Raw genomic sequence first — 18,264 nt, forward strand, 5'->3', positions numbered from 1 at the left:
GTGTGAGTAATCATCATTGCAGAGTACTTAATTTTAATCTAAAATTTATTTTCATCAAAGTTCAAAAGCACAATGTTTTTGAAATTGAAAAAAAATGTTATTCAAATAAATTAAAGTTTTGTTAACCTCCCTTTTTGTAATTAAATCTTCTTTTTGGTTATATACTTTTCAAATTGTATTAGTTTACTAATTTACTTTCTGTTGTTGTATTGTATAATAGCTTCATGTTATTGATTTTTTATCAGTTAAAATAAAACCTATTTTTTTTTCAGAATTTAAAAATGAATCCGCCATCATTTTTGCCTGATGAACCACCGCGCAAGATGGTTTTATCACAAAAAGAAATGATGGATGCAGAAATTCCTTTGAAGTTTCGTGACTTTTGTGCTCATTTATATATACCTCTAAGAAAATGTCGCATTGAAACAAAAATGATGCCGTGGGCATGCAAGCATGAAAAGCACGAATGGGAAGAGTGCGAAGTAGCAGATTATTATCGACGCATGCGAGATAAACATAGAGAAAATTTAAAGAAACAAGCTGAAAATAAAGCTGGACAAGTTTAACAAATTTGCATGTTTAGTTATTTTTAAGGAAAAGAAAAACAATATAAAGAACTTTTTTTTTTTTATTAAACTTTATATATTTTTATCGAACCCAATATTCCATATGTATTTTGTAACAAATATGCTTTGTTTTCTCTATGTAATTCCCTATGTACTTTTTAGCAAACATGTTTAATAAATATTGTTTTGTTAGTTTAAAACTTGTTTTAGATTTACTAAAATAAATGAGCAATATAAAGTTTGAAAAATGTTGGCGTGATGCTGCTACTCTGGTTATTGCAGCAAAATCTGGTGGACTTAATAAGCTGGGTGGAAACTTGTTTAATATATTAATGCTTAAAAGAAATGAAAATAGTAAGTTTATGGTGAGGTGAGACTTTATTGTGGGTTTTCTGTGCAAATTTAAACTTTATTAAACTTAAATTTTCCTAATTTAATTAGTATTGTCACTTTTTGTTATTACCAGTTTCAGTTTATTTTTATATTTTGTGTATTATTTTAATCATGTATATATATATATATATATATATATATATATATATATATATATATATATATATATATATATATATATATATATATATATATATATATATATATAGTTTCAGAACTCCAGCTAGTCTGGAAGGTAGTGAAAAATCATTTGCAATACTCGGCTACAAAAAAGTGGGGACCATGCCCTATTATCTGTATATGGAAATCCATATACTTGATCAAAATCTTTATATTTTTTGAAACATCAATGAATATAGAATAATGTTTAATTTTTTTTGTTGTTGATATGATCAAGGCCACATGGGTTTCTTGAGCATCATAATCAGGTATATAAAAAATTGCCTAAATTTATTTAAATTACTAATACATAAAAATAATATATTACATTTATAATCATTTCATTGGATTTGCCATCCCTGAAAATAGCCAGATACAAATTTTTAAGTAAAAATTTATTAAGTAAATATTTTTAAAGTTATGTAACTTGAAGTATCTAAATAAACGTTGCAATTCTGATGGGACAAGAGGGGTCTGGCCAACATCTGTTAAAAGTAAAATGGTCATATTTCTGGATCTTATTGGAGCAAGAGGCAAACATTTTCAAGGAATTCTTATTTTACTAAGTACTCTGAACTACATAAAAATCAGCAAAAACTGAGATATAGGGTGACATTTTAAGAATTTTTGGGTCATTTGACATGGAATTACCCCATAATCATTGTTTCATCGCTGAATAGCAATTTACTTCACTGTCTAGAAGTCCAGCTCTTGTACTTTTTTCAAAATGCTATTCATTTTGCATGGTGCTTGTCATTTAATAGCGGTTTCTTGGCTGTGGCTTGGCAAGGCAAATTAAACTCAGAAAAAGTCTATGTCTTATTGTTCTTTCACTTACATATGATAAAAGCTGTTTCTTAATTTCTGCTGATAATATTGAAGGATTTATCATTACAACTCTTTTCCTACTCAAACCATCACGTTTTGCATTAATTCTTGGCTTTTCAGATGATTTTTTAAGACTAAGATGAACAGTTCCTTTGTAATTTGTGATAATATTGTCAGGGGCTATCCTAGACCATCTATGCAAAAAAATGTTGATACTTGGCAATATTTCTGCTAAATTTCTCTAGAACAGGGGGGTACCACTGCCCAAATTTTTTTCCTACAAAAGCCCCTGATTGTTAACATTTAATTTTTTTTTTTCGATTTCTCTGCTAGAAAAACCATCCTTGTGATACTGTACTATTACTGCATATTGATTAGTTGAAAAGTGTTGTTTTGCAAATTTTACATTATAATAAAGTAATAAACATCGAAAAACTGAACAAATAATATAAAAAATTATAATTATTGTTATTACAGATACCTAAAAATATCAATAAAAAGACTAGTAAAAAAGCAAAAAAACTTATTATCACTCAATTTGTCTCATAGCAACAGCTATCCGATACCTGCTAAAAATTGTTATCACATAACAACCTACATCAATAATATAAAAACGTTAAAAAAATAAGTTAAAAAAAAATTGTGAAAATAGCTTAAAATCTGGGTGGCCTAAGTATTTTGGCCACAACTGTAAATATTAAGTTCAAATGGAAATATTTTTAAATGATAAACAACACATTTCTATATGTACAAAAGCTTTATTCAGAAAAATTTTAAGTCATATAGTAAAAAATAAGCTAAAGAGTAACAAATAACGTTGACTTAACTATTAAAAATAGGGGTAATAAGCTCCAGTATGTATGCATAAGCTTCAGTATGTAAGCATATATTTTTAGGTTAATTGTTGGCAATTCTCACAGATCCAGTCCATGGCTTCAATATCAATTCCACCTGGAATTTCTGTGCACTTAATATGGTATCACACATTACATAAATCACAGCACATACCATTCTTTTTCTTGACCTCCATGAATACCATAATTTAGACACACAGTGTCCTTGTCCTCATTATTGTCCCTATCATCTCCAGCAGAAAGATTTGTTCTTTTTCTTGTGGTCTTTTTTCTTAGAGCGTTATTTTTTTTTTGCTGCTTCTTCTTTCAGTCGCCTCAAAGATTCGTCACCTGTTAAGCTTTCTCCATAGTAAAACCTGACTCTAGCCGACCTACCATACCCAGAAATTTGTGCAAATCTTAGCTGCAGTTTTTTGAAAAAAAGTTCTCTAATAGAAGACTTTCTTAAGGAAGAAGTAGACATTAGTGTCTTGGGTCTTTCTGCAGGTGCTGAAGATAAAGATGATTCTGTTGATGATGTTGACAGTGATACATGTAGTATTAATGTTGAGGCAAAAGCATTGTGAACACTAGTGCTGGAAAGTACTTGTAAAAATGCTTGAATACCTGGTTGGCAGGCATCTGCTTACATATGACCAAATTAAAGGCATCTGTCAATGTCTGGCTAGTTGTATAGAACTTTTTATATCAAAGCCATTTCGCTCAATAACGGGGGCAATAAGCTCCATTATCAAAACTATATTTAAATAAAAATTTAAACTATTTCTACAAATAAATAATTTTGTTTTTAATTTAAATTATATCTGTGTAATGTTTTTAAAATTAAAAAATAGATTTTATTTATCTGGTCAATGCTATTTGATTGCTTTAATCACCTTTTTCAACAGTTTTTACCATATTTCTCTTAGAAATGCTTTCTAATCAAAATATTAAATAGAAATTCAGTATTAAGGTAAGTTTTAGAGCAATTTGTAAATTTTACTTTGCTACCTTCAAAATTTCTACCTTCACTTGCTTTACAAATATCAGTATTTTAACTAATTGATAACATACACAAATAGTTAAAAAGTAAAAAAAAAGTACTTAGTCTATATGTACTTGTATTTATATGGAAAATAAAAAGTTTTTAATGTAAAAAATCAAAACAAACAAGCTCTTGCTTAGTTTACAAACAATTTTGAAGGAAACTAAAAACTGGATGGAAAAACCACTCATCTGTAAATGCTAATTAAACATCAATGGTTAGAAATCCAAAAAAGTTAATGAAATATTCCCTGATTGGTTAGTTAGTCTCATCATGTAGAGCCTAATGCTCCTCTCTCTTAATAGAATAACATTAGACATTTTATTATATGAAATGAGTAATCGGGGCTTGATGCCCCCCATGAGGCTTAATGCCACCTGTTACCTCATATATATATATATATATATTTATTTTATTTCTATAGTGTATTTAGATAAGCATTTGCTCACTAGTTTGCTTATCTTTATAGCATAGGGCATTTTCAGTTAAAAGAAGAAAAAAACAACGAGTATTAGATATCAGACTTGTTTTGTTCACTGGTTAAATAGTTTTGTTGTCTTGTGCCGTGATCATGTTTTTGTTGGCTTAAACTTGAATAAAAGTTTATTTTATTTAGTCTGTTTTTTAATTTTGAATTGTTGTATTTGGTCTCCTCTTATACATCTTTCTTCAAGTGTTGTCAGACCAAGGCAGCAGATCCTTTCCTCGTATGTTTTACATATAACTTCTTGGACTAGTTTAGTTGCCCTTCTTTGGACTGCTTCAATTGCTTTGATGTTTTTTAACCTATTTGGATTCCATACTGAAGCACTGTACTCTAGATGCCGCCTCACCATTGACGTGAAGAGCATGTATTTAAATGAGTTTTTAAGCTGACCCAATATGCGATTAGATGTTGCTATTATAGAGTTGATTTGCCAGTCCCACTTTAAGTCAGAGCTGATAATCACTCCCAAGTCATTCTCAAATTCTACCTTTGATAACTGATGCCCATTTAACTTGATAATTGAACTTTTGGATTTGATTTACCGATGAGAATTACTTTAATTTGTTTTTATTTAAGGATATTTACCATGTTTTGCACCATTTTGATATGTTGATATCGTTTTGCAAACTGATCGAATCATTTTTGTCTTTGATGATCCCAATTATTTTTGTGTTCATTTTTTTTTTTTTTTTGTGTGTGTTCATTTTTTTTTTATTATTAATAATATAAATTTAAAATTTCCTATCAATTGTTATCCTGAAAACATTTGTTTAAAATAAGTTATAAACAGTTATAAACATACTTTGTTTTTTTTAAAAGTAGAAAAGCAGTGTCGTTAACTTTCTAAGCAGAAGTAATAATGGTGAAACGCACTTTTTTTTTCTAAACATTGAAAAAAAAATTTTTTTTTTTGAAAAGTTTAATCAATTTTAAACTTATTTTTTTAATGTTTAATTTTGAAACAAGCATAACTTATCTTGGCAATATATCATTAGAAAACGGAGTTTAATTTCTGTGGCGCTTTAAAGCCATGCGTGGATAATATATTCATCTTTAACATGGTGCCTTAAATGTTCACGCAGAGTTAAAGAGAACTTTTTTTTAAATTTTAGACTCAGTGCAGTACTGGTATGGAGCAGGAGAAAGTAATATATAAAAAGGAAGGAGAAGAAAGGCAAATTTATTACAAAAAATCTCAATTTCGTAAATATGCTGTATATAATTTATTCCTGGTTAACACTCTGGATATTCAGATCAACTATTAAAGAAGCTGTTAAAAGGAAGAAATGAAATAAACACTACATTTAGAAAGCTAGTTACTGCACTTTGATGGTAAATGTATTAGTCACCAAGAGTATCAAGTGTTAAATAATAAACAAAGAGAAGATACAAGCACTAGATCTACTAGACGAAAAAGCAGATACTGTTGTTGAAGGTATAACAGCTATTCTTGATGAGTACAGTTTATGGAAGAGTATAAAGATGGTTGTAGCGGACACTACAAATATAAACACTGGAAGATGGAATGGATTGTCAGTCAGTTACAAAGATGTTTTACTGAAAAGAAACAGGAATCACAGTTCATTGGTTGTCAACATCATTTTCTTGACCAAGTCCTTTGCGTAGTAATGGATGAAGAACTTGGAGGAAACAATATGTTGCCCAATATTAAATATCCACTTATCCCAAAACTTGTAAAGATCTATGAACAGCTCAGGAAGAATTTTAAGAATGGTAAAGAAGTGATTACTGAAGTAGCAGTATGGCATGATGATATAAATTTTTTTAATCATTTACCTAAATGAAAATACCTAAATTAAATAATCCAAGATGGAATTCCTGAGCAATACAAGCACTTTATGCATTTATTCTTTTACCATAGAGAAGAGATTCACTACTCAACATTAGTAGATTTATCTCTTACAGATGGGCAGACCATTGGTTTACTGACCAAATGTATGATGCAGATGATTATCAGAAGCTATGTAGCAGTTTGCACATTCACAAAAAACTTAAAACTCAGTGAAAAAGTTTTAGAATCAGGATCCGTTGAGACTGAAAATTCTCAGAACAAATCAGTGTGCAGAACAAGCAATGAAGTGTCTTCAAAATCTTTTTGACATTTGCAAAAAAAAAATCTCCAGCAAAGATTTATGTTGTCTCACAAAGCATAAGAGTTGTATATTAGGCTTTAATTAAGTTGAACACTACACAACATTTTTTTATTGTATGCAGTAGCTTTTCGTGCTTGTAGATTTGTTACTTAAGTTTGTTAGTTCAAATGTTCATTGATTTATGACCCAGAAACATGGGGTCAATAAACAAAATCTAACAAGACAAAATTAAGGTCAAATTATGCTAAATCACATTAATTTAATTGAGGAAACTAATTAAATTTTTTTATTTTTAAAAAATCAACAAAAACGCAAATTAAAAGACAAGAATGGTTTTAAAAACATTCGGAATATTTTTATTTTACTTTTTTAAAAGCAAAAACATTTTGAATGTTTTCATTTTTATTTATTTTTACTGTAAAACATGAGCGGATTGTTGCTACATCGACTATCTTATAGCCTGCTGCTACAAGGAAGTGCCGCTACATCCACTGAGGGTTTGGTTGGGGCAGGCAGTCTATTAAATAATAATAAAAAAAACTAAACTTTATATTTTATATATATTAACGGAAGCACTATTAGACACACTTGAAGTATATAAAAGTGCTGTTTTAGGGCGTAAAAAAATTCGTTAAAGTAGAAAAAGTGCATCTAATAGGGCTAGAGTATATATATATATATATATATATATATATATATATATATATATATATATATATATATATATATATATATATATATATATATATATATATATATATATATATATATATATATATATATATATATATATATATATATATATATATATATATATATATATATATATATATATATATATATACATATATATATTTATATATGCATATATATACATACATACATATATATATATAAACATATATATATACATACATAAATATATATATATATGCATACATATATATATATATATATATATATATATATATATATATATATATATATATATATATATATATATATATATATATATATGTATGTATGTATGTATATATATATATATATATATATATATATATATATATATATATATATATATATATATGTATATATATATATATATGTATATATATATGTATATATATATATATATATATATATATATATATATATATTTATGTATGTATGTATATTTATGTATGTATATATATGAAGACCTCAGTGGAAAAACCGGCGTTGTCGCATTTAAAAAGTATTGAGAAACTATTTATTGATCATTAATAAAAGTCTTTATTTAAAGCAAATGAAACTAAGCAATTTAAAAAAATTTATATTATAATTATTTTATTTAAAATTTATTCAAAACAAAACATTTTGTAATTTTTTATACAAAATTTTTTTTTTCTTTGCTTTAAATAAAGACATTTATTAATGATCAACAAATACTTTCTCAATACTTTTTAAATGTGACAACGCTGGTTTTTCCACTGAGGTCTTCATATATATATATATATATATATATATATATATATATATATATATATATATATATATATATATATATATATATATATATATATATATATATATATATATCAATAATATATCAAATAAAAAACATCAATAATATAGTCAGAAAAGTAAACCAATGGCATAGCACAGACGACATGATAAAATGTTTTAATAATATTCATGACAAAAAAAAATTGTAATTTTATCCAGTTTGATATTAACAAGCTTTATCTATCAATCTCACAAAAACTACGCAATGAATCTTTACATCAAGCTAAGCAATACACAGAAATATCAGACAAAACACTTGATGTTATTAATCACTCTAGAAAATCTTTGCTTTTGACTCATCACAACAACATGTGGGTTAAGAGACTTGGTGACCCAAACTTTGATGTCACTATGGAAAGTTGCAGCGGGGCCGAGCTGTGTGAGCTTGTTGGTCTTTATATCCTGCATACTATAAGCAACATATATGGATTGCAATCTAATGGATTGTACAGAGATGATGGTTTGTTCTGTTTTCATAAGGTCAGTGGACCAAAAGCAGAAAAAATTAAAAAAAATCTTGTCAACCTTTTTAAGGATAAGTTCAATCTAGAATTAACAGTAAAATCAAACTTAAAGATTGTAAATTGTTTAGATGTTACTATTAATTTATCAGATTGTTCCTTTTGACCATACAGAAAACCAGGTGAGTATCCACTGTACATTAACATCTAACCACCCTCCTAATATTATCAAGTCCATACCAACAATGTTATCCAAATGAATGAGCAATATTTAATCCAACAAAGACGTTTTTGACAAAGCTGCACCATTTTATGATAATGCCTTGGCGTTATGGTTATCAAGCAACAATCTTTTGTAAACCAAATCATACCACAACAAAATCAAAATCAAGATCACCTATTATTATATGGTTTAACCCTCCTTTTGCGCTTAACCTAAGAACATATGTTGTAAGAATTTACTTAATTTTAGTTAAAAAACATTTTCCGAAATCTCAAAGATTATATAAAATCTTTAACAAAAACAACTTAAAAGTACGCTACAGCTGTGTTCCTAACATCAAAAATATTATCACTGCTCACAATAAAAAATTTTTATCTAGTACCTGCACCTCAACCAGTCAGCAATGCAACTGCTGACAAACTTTGCAATGCCCTTTTTAAGGAAAGTATCACATAATAACATCAAAATTGAAATTATTAAACAAAAGAAATGAGCTGGTATCAAAATGTCACCATGAAAACAAAATTTTTATAAACATATAAAAAATTTGTTTATTTTTATATGTTTATAAAAAATTTGAAAACAAATTTTTTATAAACATATAAAAAATTTGTTTTCATGGTGACATATATATATATATATATATATATATATATATATATATATATATATATATATATATATATATATATATATAAAATAACTACAAAAACCTAAAATAACTACAAAAAAGTATATATATATATATATATATATATATATATATATATATATATATATATATATATATATATATATATATATATATATATATATATATATATATGTATATATATATTTTTTTTGTAGTTATTTTAAGTGCAAAACCTTAAGTAGATATAACAGCACTCCTCGCATGTTCTACCTATTTTTCAGTCAATGTAACAGCACTCCTTACATGTTCTATCTATTTCAGTTGATGTATGTATACTAAAAAAAAGTTAAAGTAAAAAATTATGAAGCATTAAATAAAACAAAAACAAACGCATTCTGCATTTTAAAAAAAAGATTCAAATTAGTTAAGCTTACGTTAGTTTAAAATTTTTTTAATTCCGAACTAATTTAATTTTTTTGGTTTTTAGACAACACGAAAGTGTTGGACGAAAGTCAAAATTGGTTAAAAGTGACGTGTTTTGTCGTCAATAGAATTGTTTTTTAACTTCCATATTCTCAAAGCCAACAATTTAAAGATTTATATATACATGTAACGTGCATTTAAGTTTAAAATATTTATCAATATTTGTGCATCTCCTGCTTTGTTTTAACAAAATCCATCATTGGTCAAATTTTACCCCCAGTTATTTACTAACCATTTATAGTTATTATTTAAAAAGTTTATTACTATATCTATATTTGACATTGTTTAGTGCATTTATGATTCACATGTGTTTGTATCTCTTTTTAGCCAAATAGCTATGTGTTTCCTGGTGGTGTCGTTTCAAGTGCAGATTTTAAAAAAGAATGGGCGGATGTGCTTCCAGTTAATTGTCAAAGATCTTTGAGTTTAGTTAATCGTCCTTATATCTACACAAGTAACAGCTCTATGGAATGCCTGCAGCCTGAATTAGCATTTCGAATATGCGCATTGCGTGAAACATTTGAAGAATGTGGGGTTTTGCTGGTAACAAATGATAAAGGTGAAAGTATAGCACTTTCTGATCCAGACATTGAAATAGGTGGACAATATCATACTTTAAAGGTTTGGCGTGAAAAAGTAAACAATGATGCTAATGAGTTTTTGGCATTGTTTAGGTATGTTGGTGTGAACTATTTTTTAAATTTTATATACAGTAATGTATGATATCATTATTTATTAGATGCTCAAAACTTTTGCTGAACATTTATAACCTCTTTGAATGGTCAACATGGTTAACTCCTGCATTCAAAAAGAGTCAGTATAGATTTGATACAATTTTTTATACTTGCTTTCTACCTGAAATTCCACCAAGTAAAGCAGATAAATGTGAAGTTGTTGAATCAATATGGTGTAGTCCAAAAGAGTTTTTAAATAATCACCGAAAGATTTTACCGCCTCCTCAAGTATACGAGCTTTTAAGGATTCAAAGGTCGTGGTTTTTTTTGTTATACAAATGTCTACGTGACAATTTTCAATTTGAAAAAAGAACAACATGAATCGAATTGCTGAAAAAATAAAACAAAATAATTATTTTTAGGCATAACGATTGGAATGAGTTTAAGCAGTTTGCAAAAGATAGAGAAAGATATGGTCTACAAATGTGGTGTCCTTATCAAATATCATTAAAAGATGGCCGTGTTGTAAGTTAAAAATTATTTTAAATTCAATATATTCAATTTAATAATAGATTTTTAGTCCGTTTTATGTTTACGTTTCTTAACTTTTCCAGTTAACATGTCCTGGAGACGATTATCATTGTTTGGATCCAAATAAAGAGCATAGTCATCTTGATTGTACAATCGAGGACTTAAGAAATAGTTCAGTTAATTTAAATAGGTACGAAGCATCTCAAGTAAATGGAAATATAATCAAATGCAATGTTGAATGGTATGGTCACCCTCCTGTGGAAAAAATTTATAGTTCGCTTTAAGTTTTTGTTTTAAGTTGAAACACTTAATACACTGCATTCTATTTTTTGGATAGGATAATAAAAACTGTTTTTGAAAATTAGGATTTGCACTCATCTTTCCGACGAAAAATTTGCATCTATGATTTATGTGATTTGTAATGTAAAAACAATTTTAAAAAAATTTCATTTGTATATGTTGTTATTTTGTAGTAGTTGTTTATATGTGCAATGTGTTTGCTTTTAACCGGTGACGCACGCGAAGGGGCTGTATGAAAATTTTAACCAGTGTTGTTTTGTTTCTTGCTCATAATAATGATCTTAATCATCTTAAGATGTTTTTATGTTTTGATGTTTTCCATCTTATAGTGTTTTTTTCAAGATGGCTACTCAAGCTACATTTTATTGATGCATGAATCTGTTCAAAAAAAGAACTAGCAAACTTGCCAGAAGTTCGTCCTATAGAGGATTATTTAAGTTTATTTACGTTTTTATTAAAGTTTAAAGCCAGTCTTAAATTTTATGGTACAAGTATTAGTTAATATCATATATTTATATAAATGTTTTTAAAATGATTGAATTACAAATTATATTAATATAAATATATAAATTGTTTTTTAATGAATATTTTTACAGATTTAATTGTTTTATTATTAATATTTTTACATAGTTAATAAAATTACTAATTTATTCAATCGAAATTATCATGGTGGGTAACTGGTTGTTTGGTTTTAGACAAATTATGTATGCATCAGTTTTTTAGAACTAATTTAAATGATAATCTAATTAGGTATTGATTTTGGACTAAAAATTTAACTTACATATATAAAGGGCTGCTGGGACGCAGTGGTAATGGTGCTTGTTTCAGAATTACGAGGTTCAATGCCAGCTCTAACCATATTTGCGAAATTGGTAAGGAAGAAGAGTTAGGTCTTCTTCGACCACCTTAATAGCCGCAAAAAAATTGAGGTCCACTCAGTGCAAGTATATGCGGTAATATAAAATCTAAGTAGTCTACTGTTGCAAAAACAAATATATTATTTTTATTATTATTTAAAACGACCACAGCGGTTGAAAAAACAATTTCATAAATTTCAGACTTATATTGACATTTACAACCTGGGTAATATTTGAGTCGAATTCTATTGTTTAACAAGACCGAAACAATTATTAACAACAAGTATATATTAATAGTTGACATTTTATAGTTTTAAAATTTTTTTACAAATGTTTAGTGTAGGCTTTTTTTTTAATAGCAAAATTTTGAATAATATTTTAAAAAAATATTCCAAATATGAAAAATTAAATTCGGACTTTTCTTTTGATATGATCCTTTTTTTCGATTTATATTTATTTAAAAACAAGAAATTTTAAAACTTAAAACATTCAAATACTTGATCTATTAAATATTGCGCCCACTACAAATTCTCAATTTAATATTTATCTTATTTAGTTATTTTGCAAACTTTGCGATCTGAATTTTCTAAAATAGATTGCTACTTAGGCGGGTAGTCAACATTTTCAACAAAGATTTGTTGTATCCAGTAAAAAAAAAAGGTAAAAGATTAGTACATCTGTCCAACAGCATCTGTGGAGTAGTCCAAGATCATCTGCACACTTGTGTCCAAGATCATCTGTATTTTTCTATTACTCTAATAACATCTGTCCAATATCATCTGAAAATTCAACGACCCCTAACAATATCTTTAGAAAGATGTAACTACATCTAGTAATTTTTCTCCAAGTCCAATAACATCTGGACGAATTTTCTCTAGATGTAGTTACATCTGAAAAAGTTACTATATGTAACTACGTCTAGTTAAAATAATGCATTATTAGTTAATTTTTTTTTTCAGATGTAATTACATCTGAAAAAAGTTAATATTTTTCTGCAAATGTAAAAAAAAAAACATTTTTATTTTACATTTAAAAAGTGTTTAAAAAAATGTTGTTACCCTGACCCAAAAAAAGCTATGTGCATTACAGGGGCGGATCCAGACTATTTAGTAAGAGGTGGAAGGCGTACTTTAAATTTTTGATTCGGTGCATCCACACCATATAGGAAAAAATAAAAATATATTATATATGGATAACAGATTTTTTTTCTTTCTTTTTGCACCACGCAAACTTATTAAAATTTTTATCATTTAAACAGCTTCTCTAATTTTTTTGCGTTTTCAAACTATGGTTCATTTATGGTAAATAACATCACATCTTACTATTAATGCCGCGTCCCCATGCTTTAATGGTAAAATGTAGCAGAATCAACATCCTATTTCTTTATATCATATTTATTTATTCTTACGAGATTTACCTTCTTGCAAATGACGTTACAATATACTAATGTTGTATTAGTGCAAATAGATTTATGTATATTGTTATCGCGCATAGTTATTCCTTTGTTAAAAGATTTTACATTTAAAAAATTGTTAACATTTAATATATACAGTATTGGAAAAAACTAAAGCAACTCAAGTTATAAGATCATACTCTTATTAAGAAACTCATTATTTTTTTATAATATCGAAAACAAATTTAATTTTTATTATAGGTTATCTGAAAATTATTAAACTTTTATGTATTAAATGAAAAAAAAAAGCAAAAAACATTTTTTTCTAAATGATAGCAGTTATTAACTGGAAAAAACTAAAGCAACTTTTTATAATAGATAAAATTAAATAAATCATTATATAAAAAAAATAAATTTTATAAAATGTTGTGAAGATGTAATTAAAAACAAGGGTTACTCTTTTGTAGAGTAACCCTTGTTTTTAATTACATCTTAACAAGAGTAACCCTTGTTTTTAATTACATCTTCATAACGTTTTGGCATTGATTTTATCAAGTTCTCAATAGTTTCTTTTGGAATCTGCATCCACACTCTTTCAAGGACCTCGAATAATTGATTTTGGTTGGAAAATCTGCGCCCTCCTAATCTTTTTTTTTTTTTTGCAATTTCCCATAAATTCTCTAGAATTTTTATGTATTTCTTTTATAAGAATGCTTATGTATGCTTAGGATCCCGGTTATGTTGAAATCTCCAACGAATGGGCATTTCCTCCTCAGCATATGGTAACATTATTGTTTCCAAAATTTCTTTATATTGGAAACGATCCATTTTATTATTTACTTTCACAATAGGTCCTGCTCCACCCCATGAAAAACATACTTACGCCATCACAGACCGACCTCCAGGTTTTACTGTCAAGTTGCAGTATTTAGGCAATAACCTTGTCCTACTTGATCGTCTAACATGTGTCATACCATCAGATTGAATTAAATTAAATTTGGATTCGTCGGGGAAAAGTACAGTTTTTCATTGTTACAGAGTCCGTTTCCCATAAGTTTTGGCAAAATTTATTCTTGCTAGTCAATTTTTTTAGATATGACTGGCTTAAAAGCTGGCCGCCGACTCGGTAATTTAGCCTCTTGAGCTCCATTTCTGATGGTTTTGTCTGTTATATTTAACTCTAAGTTCCTTAAAACTTCAGTGGATGAAATTGCAGGAAATTTTTTTATTTGTCTAATAATTAATTTGTCTTCACGGGTTGTTGTTTTTCGTTGACGTTCCTTATGATTTACTTCTACATTACCAGTTGTAATATATTTTTTTAGTAATCTTGATATTACAGATTTATTAATATTATACTTTTCACTTAATTCTTTTTGAGTTAATCCTTTATTATAATCATTAACTATGCAATTTCTTGTAAAAATAATGTATTTATTTCTCGCCCACTGTGGACCAGAGATCATTTTAGGTTTGATGGAGTGTCACCTGGGATTTTTTCACTAATAAGTTATTGTTATCATTGTAGTAAAAAGATTTAATCATAGTTAAAATTATTTCCACTTGCTAAGGCAATTAAATTGTCAAATCAATTTTCAAATAAAATGTGGAAATGAATAAGTAGAGTTCAATTAAGTTTCGAATTTTATGTAGATCTCTTCTATTTGCCGGGCAATCATTTAAACTAAAATTTAAATTTAGTTAAAAATGTTAATTTGTGTATTTAGTATACTCGACTTCAAATTGGACTTTTTCAATAAGCTAAAACATCAAACAGCGCTTCTCCGTTAATAAAACCTATTGGATGTTCTCTTAGCGTAATTTCACTTCATTAACATCACCTAGCAAATTCATTAAATAAAAATACCAAGTATATTATGTCTGGAAACAGTTTCTTACGTGATTCGGTTTGTGCAGTGTGTTGGGTTGAAAAAAGTGCCAGATCTCATTCACTATCTGAAGTCACCACCCGAATACAAGATATTATCAAGCTCTACATATATGATGGTTATGATAAAAATATTATGAGTTTTCCTAATGTCATATGTGGTAGTTGTAAACAAAATTTATACCTTCTCAAGAGTGGCCATACTTCTAGAGGATCATGGTAACTTCAAGTTGCTAAAATATTTTGTATACTAATAGCAATTAAATGTATACTTTTTCAATGTTATGTAAAAGAGTTAATTTTTTTTGTGTGGATGCACTTTATGGGTAGTCTTTTATTCCTGATCATGTAATTGTTAGCAATAAATACAATAATCGATTATTTATAATATGAGATAACTAAAACAAATTATTAAAAGCAAACCTTTTGGCATAATTTATTGTAAAGTTGTAGTAGAATTTTGTTAATTTATAGTCTGAAATGCTTTAGATTCATTGGGCCGACAAAAGAAGATCTTCTGATCCATGTTTGGGTGTCACTGTTCCAACATGTGAATCGAAAGTAGCTGAAAATGTAAGCAGTACTTGTTTTCTTGTTACTGGACGAGGCATCTCTCGTCAGTGTACACAAGCTGCTGCTGTAGACAACTTAATTGGTCACTGTTTAAAATTAGGAGACTATGCAGAACAAATAGCTAGCACTATTATTAAAAAAAAAAAAAAATAGAGAGTGAAGGTATAGAAAAAGGTATATTTTTTACTAAAAACACAAGGAATGCCTATCTCTATTAGAGTTGAAGCTCCCAATTTAAAGAGTAACAGAAGCAGTAATTAACTTTCTTTTCAAACAGTCATGGAACAGCAAATCTCACTTGAACTTTCTGATAATGCTACTAAAAAACTTTGTTCTACAGTTAGAACTGGATTAAATAGAAGAGACTCTATGGAAGAAAATATAGTTCAAAAACTAGATAATCTTAAAAACTAGATGAATTTTATAGTGTAGAGCAAGTTGAATTTATTTCTAACCAGAATAAAGCTATCATAAGAGATTTAGTATATATTTAAAATTCTTCTGATTTAATCCTGCATATCATTAAAGAAAGAGGTATAAATCCATGTGTAGGTTTTGTACGAGTTTCTTTAGATGGTGGAGGAGGCTTCCTTAAAGTTGTTGTGAATTTTTTTTTGAAGAACAAGAATCTGAAAATAAATGTATGAATAGTGGTAGTAAGCGACCGGGGTTGATAATTGATCGGGGCCGGGGGCCGGGTTTGATAAAATATAGCCAGGGCCGGGTTTGTGACCGGGGCTGCATTACTATTGATATTCCTTATAGAAATATTATTGTTATTTAAAATTCATGATATATTTTATATAAAGGTGTATATATCATCATCATAACCATCATCATCATCATATTTTACTATATTTTACTATATATATATATATATATATATATATATATATATATATATATATATATATATATATATATATATATATATATATATATATATATATTTATACATTTTCACTATATTTTACTATATATTAGTAACATTTTACTATATCTTACTATATATTAGTTTTATACATTTTTACTATATTTTACACATTTTCACTGTATTTTACTATATGTGTATATATTTTTTACTATATTATTTACGAACAATACTAACAATTAATTAACTTGTAATTAAATGTTATTGCAGTTTTTCAAACTTTAGATTGTAATTTGTAATTATTGTAAATTTTTTATCTTTTGTTGTGTTTATTAATCTTATAGTTCCACGTATAACTGCTTGTTAACTCTTATTAAAACAACATCAACATAAAGAATTGAGATTAACTCAAATATAATTTTTTGTAAATTGAACCAGCTAAAACTATATTTTTTAGTTTATATTTTCTTATTTTGCTAACCAATTCTTAAAAAAAACTCTTTAAATTACTAAATATTTTGAAAGTTTAATAGTTAAATATTGTAAAAGATTTTATATTTTATTTATTTTTTGCATTTTATTTGAAAATTTTATTTTATAATGATGCATTTTTCGGGGCTTAATGATAAGACTAATTTTGTCTTCTTCTAGCCCCAGTCATGTAAATTTTTTTTCTTTTATTAATTACGATTGTAAAATTTTTTACTAACTGGCAAATACATAATAAAAAAAAAAAAAAAAAAAAAAAATCATCATCATCATCTCTACATCATCATCTCTCATTATTATCATTATCATACTCTCTAAGATCATTGCTTCTTTTCCTATCTTTTAAAAACACCATATATCCATCTGATCTACTTTGTTCTTTCTTTTTTGTCATTGTAAATATTTATGAATTATATTATATTTGTATTTATTATTTTTGTGACTTTTTCTTATATTTTCTTAAACTTTTATAACAAATTTTAACTTGAATAAAAAAAAAACCCAGCAACAACAACTACAACAACAACAAAAATCCAGCCCCGGCTAGTGACCCCTGCAAATTGTGTTTGTTTAGCTGGGGCCGGGTTTGCAAAAACCTGTTTTTAGCCGGGGCCGGGGCCCTGGCCACTTACTAAATAGTGGCGTTCAAAAAGTTCTTATTATAGCAATTGTTGAAGATATTCCTGAAAAATATGAAAACCTTAGATTAGTACTTAAGAAACTCGAGGATGTAAACTATTATACTGCTTTTGATCTTAAATGTGCTAATGTATTATTTGGTCTTTCATCACACGCAGGTAAAAAAGCTTGCTTGTGGTGTAATGGTGAATGTACGCTTGGTAAAGGAACTCTTAGAACTATCGACAATATTGATTCCTGTTATGAAGCATATATTAAAAATGGATCTATCAGATCGT

General features: G+C 27.3%; 1 protein-coding gene across 2 annotated transcripts; it reads left to right on the forward strand.

Moving 5' to 3' along the window:
• Positions 1–736: 736 nt before the first annotated feature.
• Positions 737–11,431, forward strand: LOC100209762 (acyl-coenzyme A diphosphatase NUDT19). Of its 2 annotated transcripts, none has more exons than XM_065790584.1 (5): positions 737–931; positions 10,099–10,445; positions 10,511–10,759; positions 10,868–10,970; positions 11,060–11,431. In XM_065790584.1, the coding sequence occupies exons 1-5, from the start codon at positions 791–793 to the stop codon at positions 11,258–11,260; spliced, it is 1,041 nt and encodes a 346-aa protein (XP_065646656.1). In that variant the 5' UTR covers positions 737–790; the 3' UTR covers positions 11,261–11,431. The 2 variants fall into 2 exon arrangements, with proteins under 2 accessions (XP_065646656.1, XP_065646657.1); XM_065790585.1 differs by having other exon boundaries at positions 762–920.
• Positions 11,432–18,264: the final 6,833 nt, after the last annotated feature.

The sequence above is a fragment of the Hydra vulgaris genome, chromosome 02 (assembly GCF_038396675.1).
Source record: "Hydra vulgaris chromosome 02, alternate assembly HydraT2T_AEP".
Classification (NCBI taxonomy): Eukaryota; Metazoa; Cnidaria; class Hydrozoa; order Anthoathecata; family Hydridae; genus Hydra; species Hydra vulgaris.

Excerpts from the sequence above, each read along its gene's own strand:
- LOC100209762 (XM_065790584.1), top strand. The coding sequence starts at position 791 with ATGAGCAATATAAAGTTTGAAAAATGTTGGCGTGATGCTGCTACTCTG. Across the intron at positions 10,760-10,867 it reads GAGCTTTTAAGGATTCAAAG|GCATAACGATTGGAATGAGT; the intron begins GTCGTGGTTTTT and ends AATTATTTTTAG. Across the intron at positions 10,971-11,059 it reads CATTAAAAGATGGCCGTGTT|TTAACATGTCCTGGAGACGA; the intron begins GTAAGTTAAAAA and ends TAACTTTTCCAG.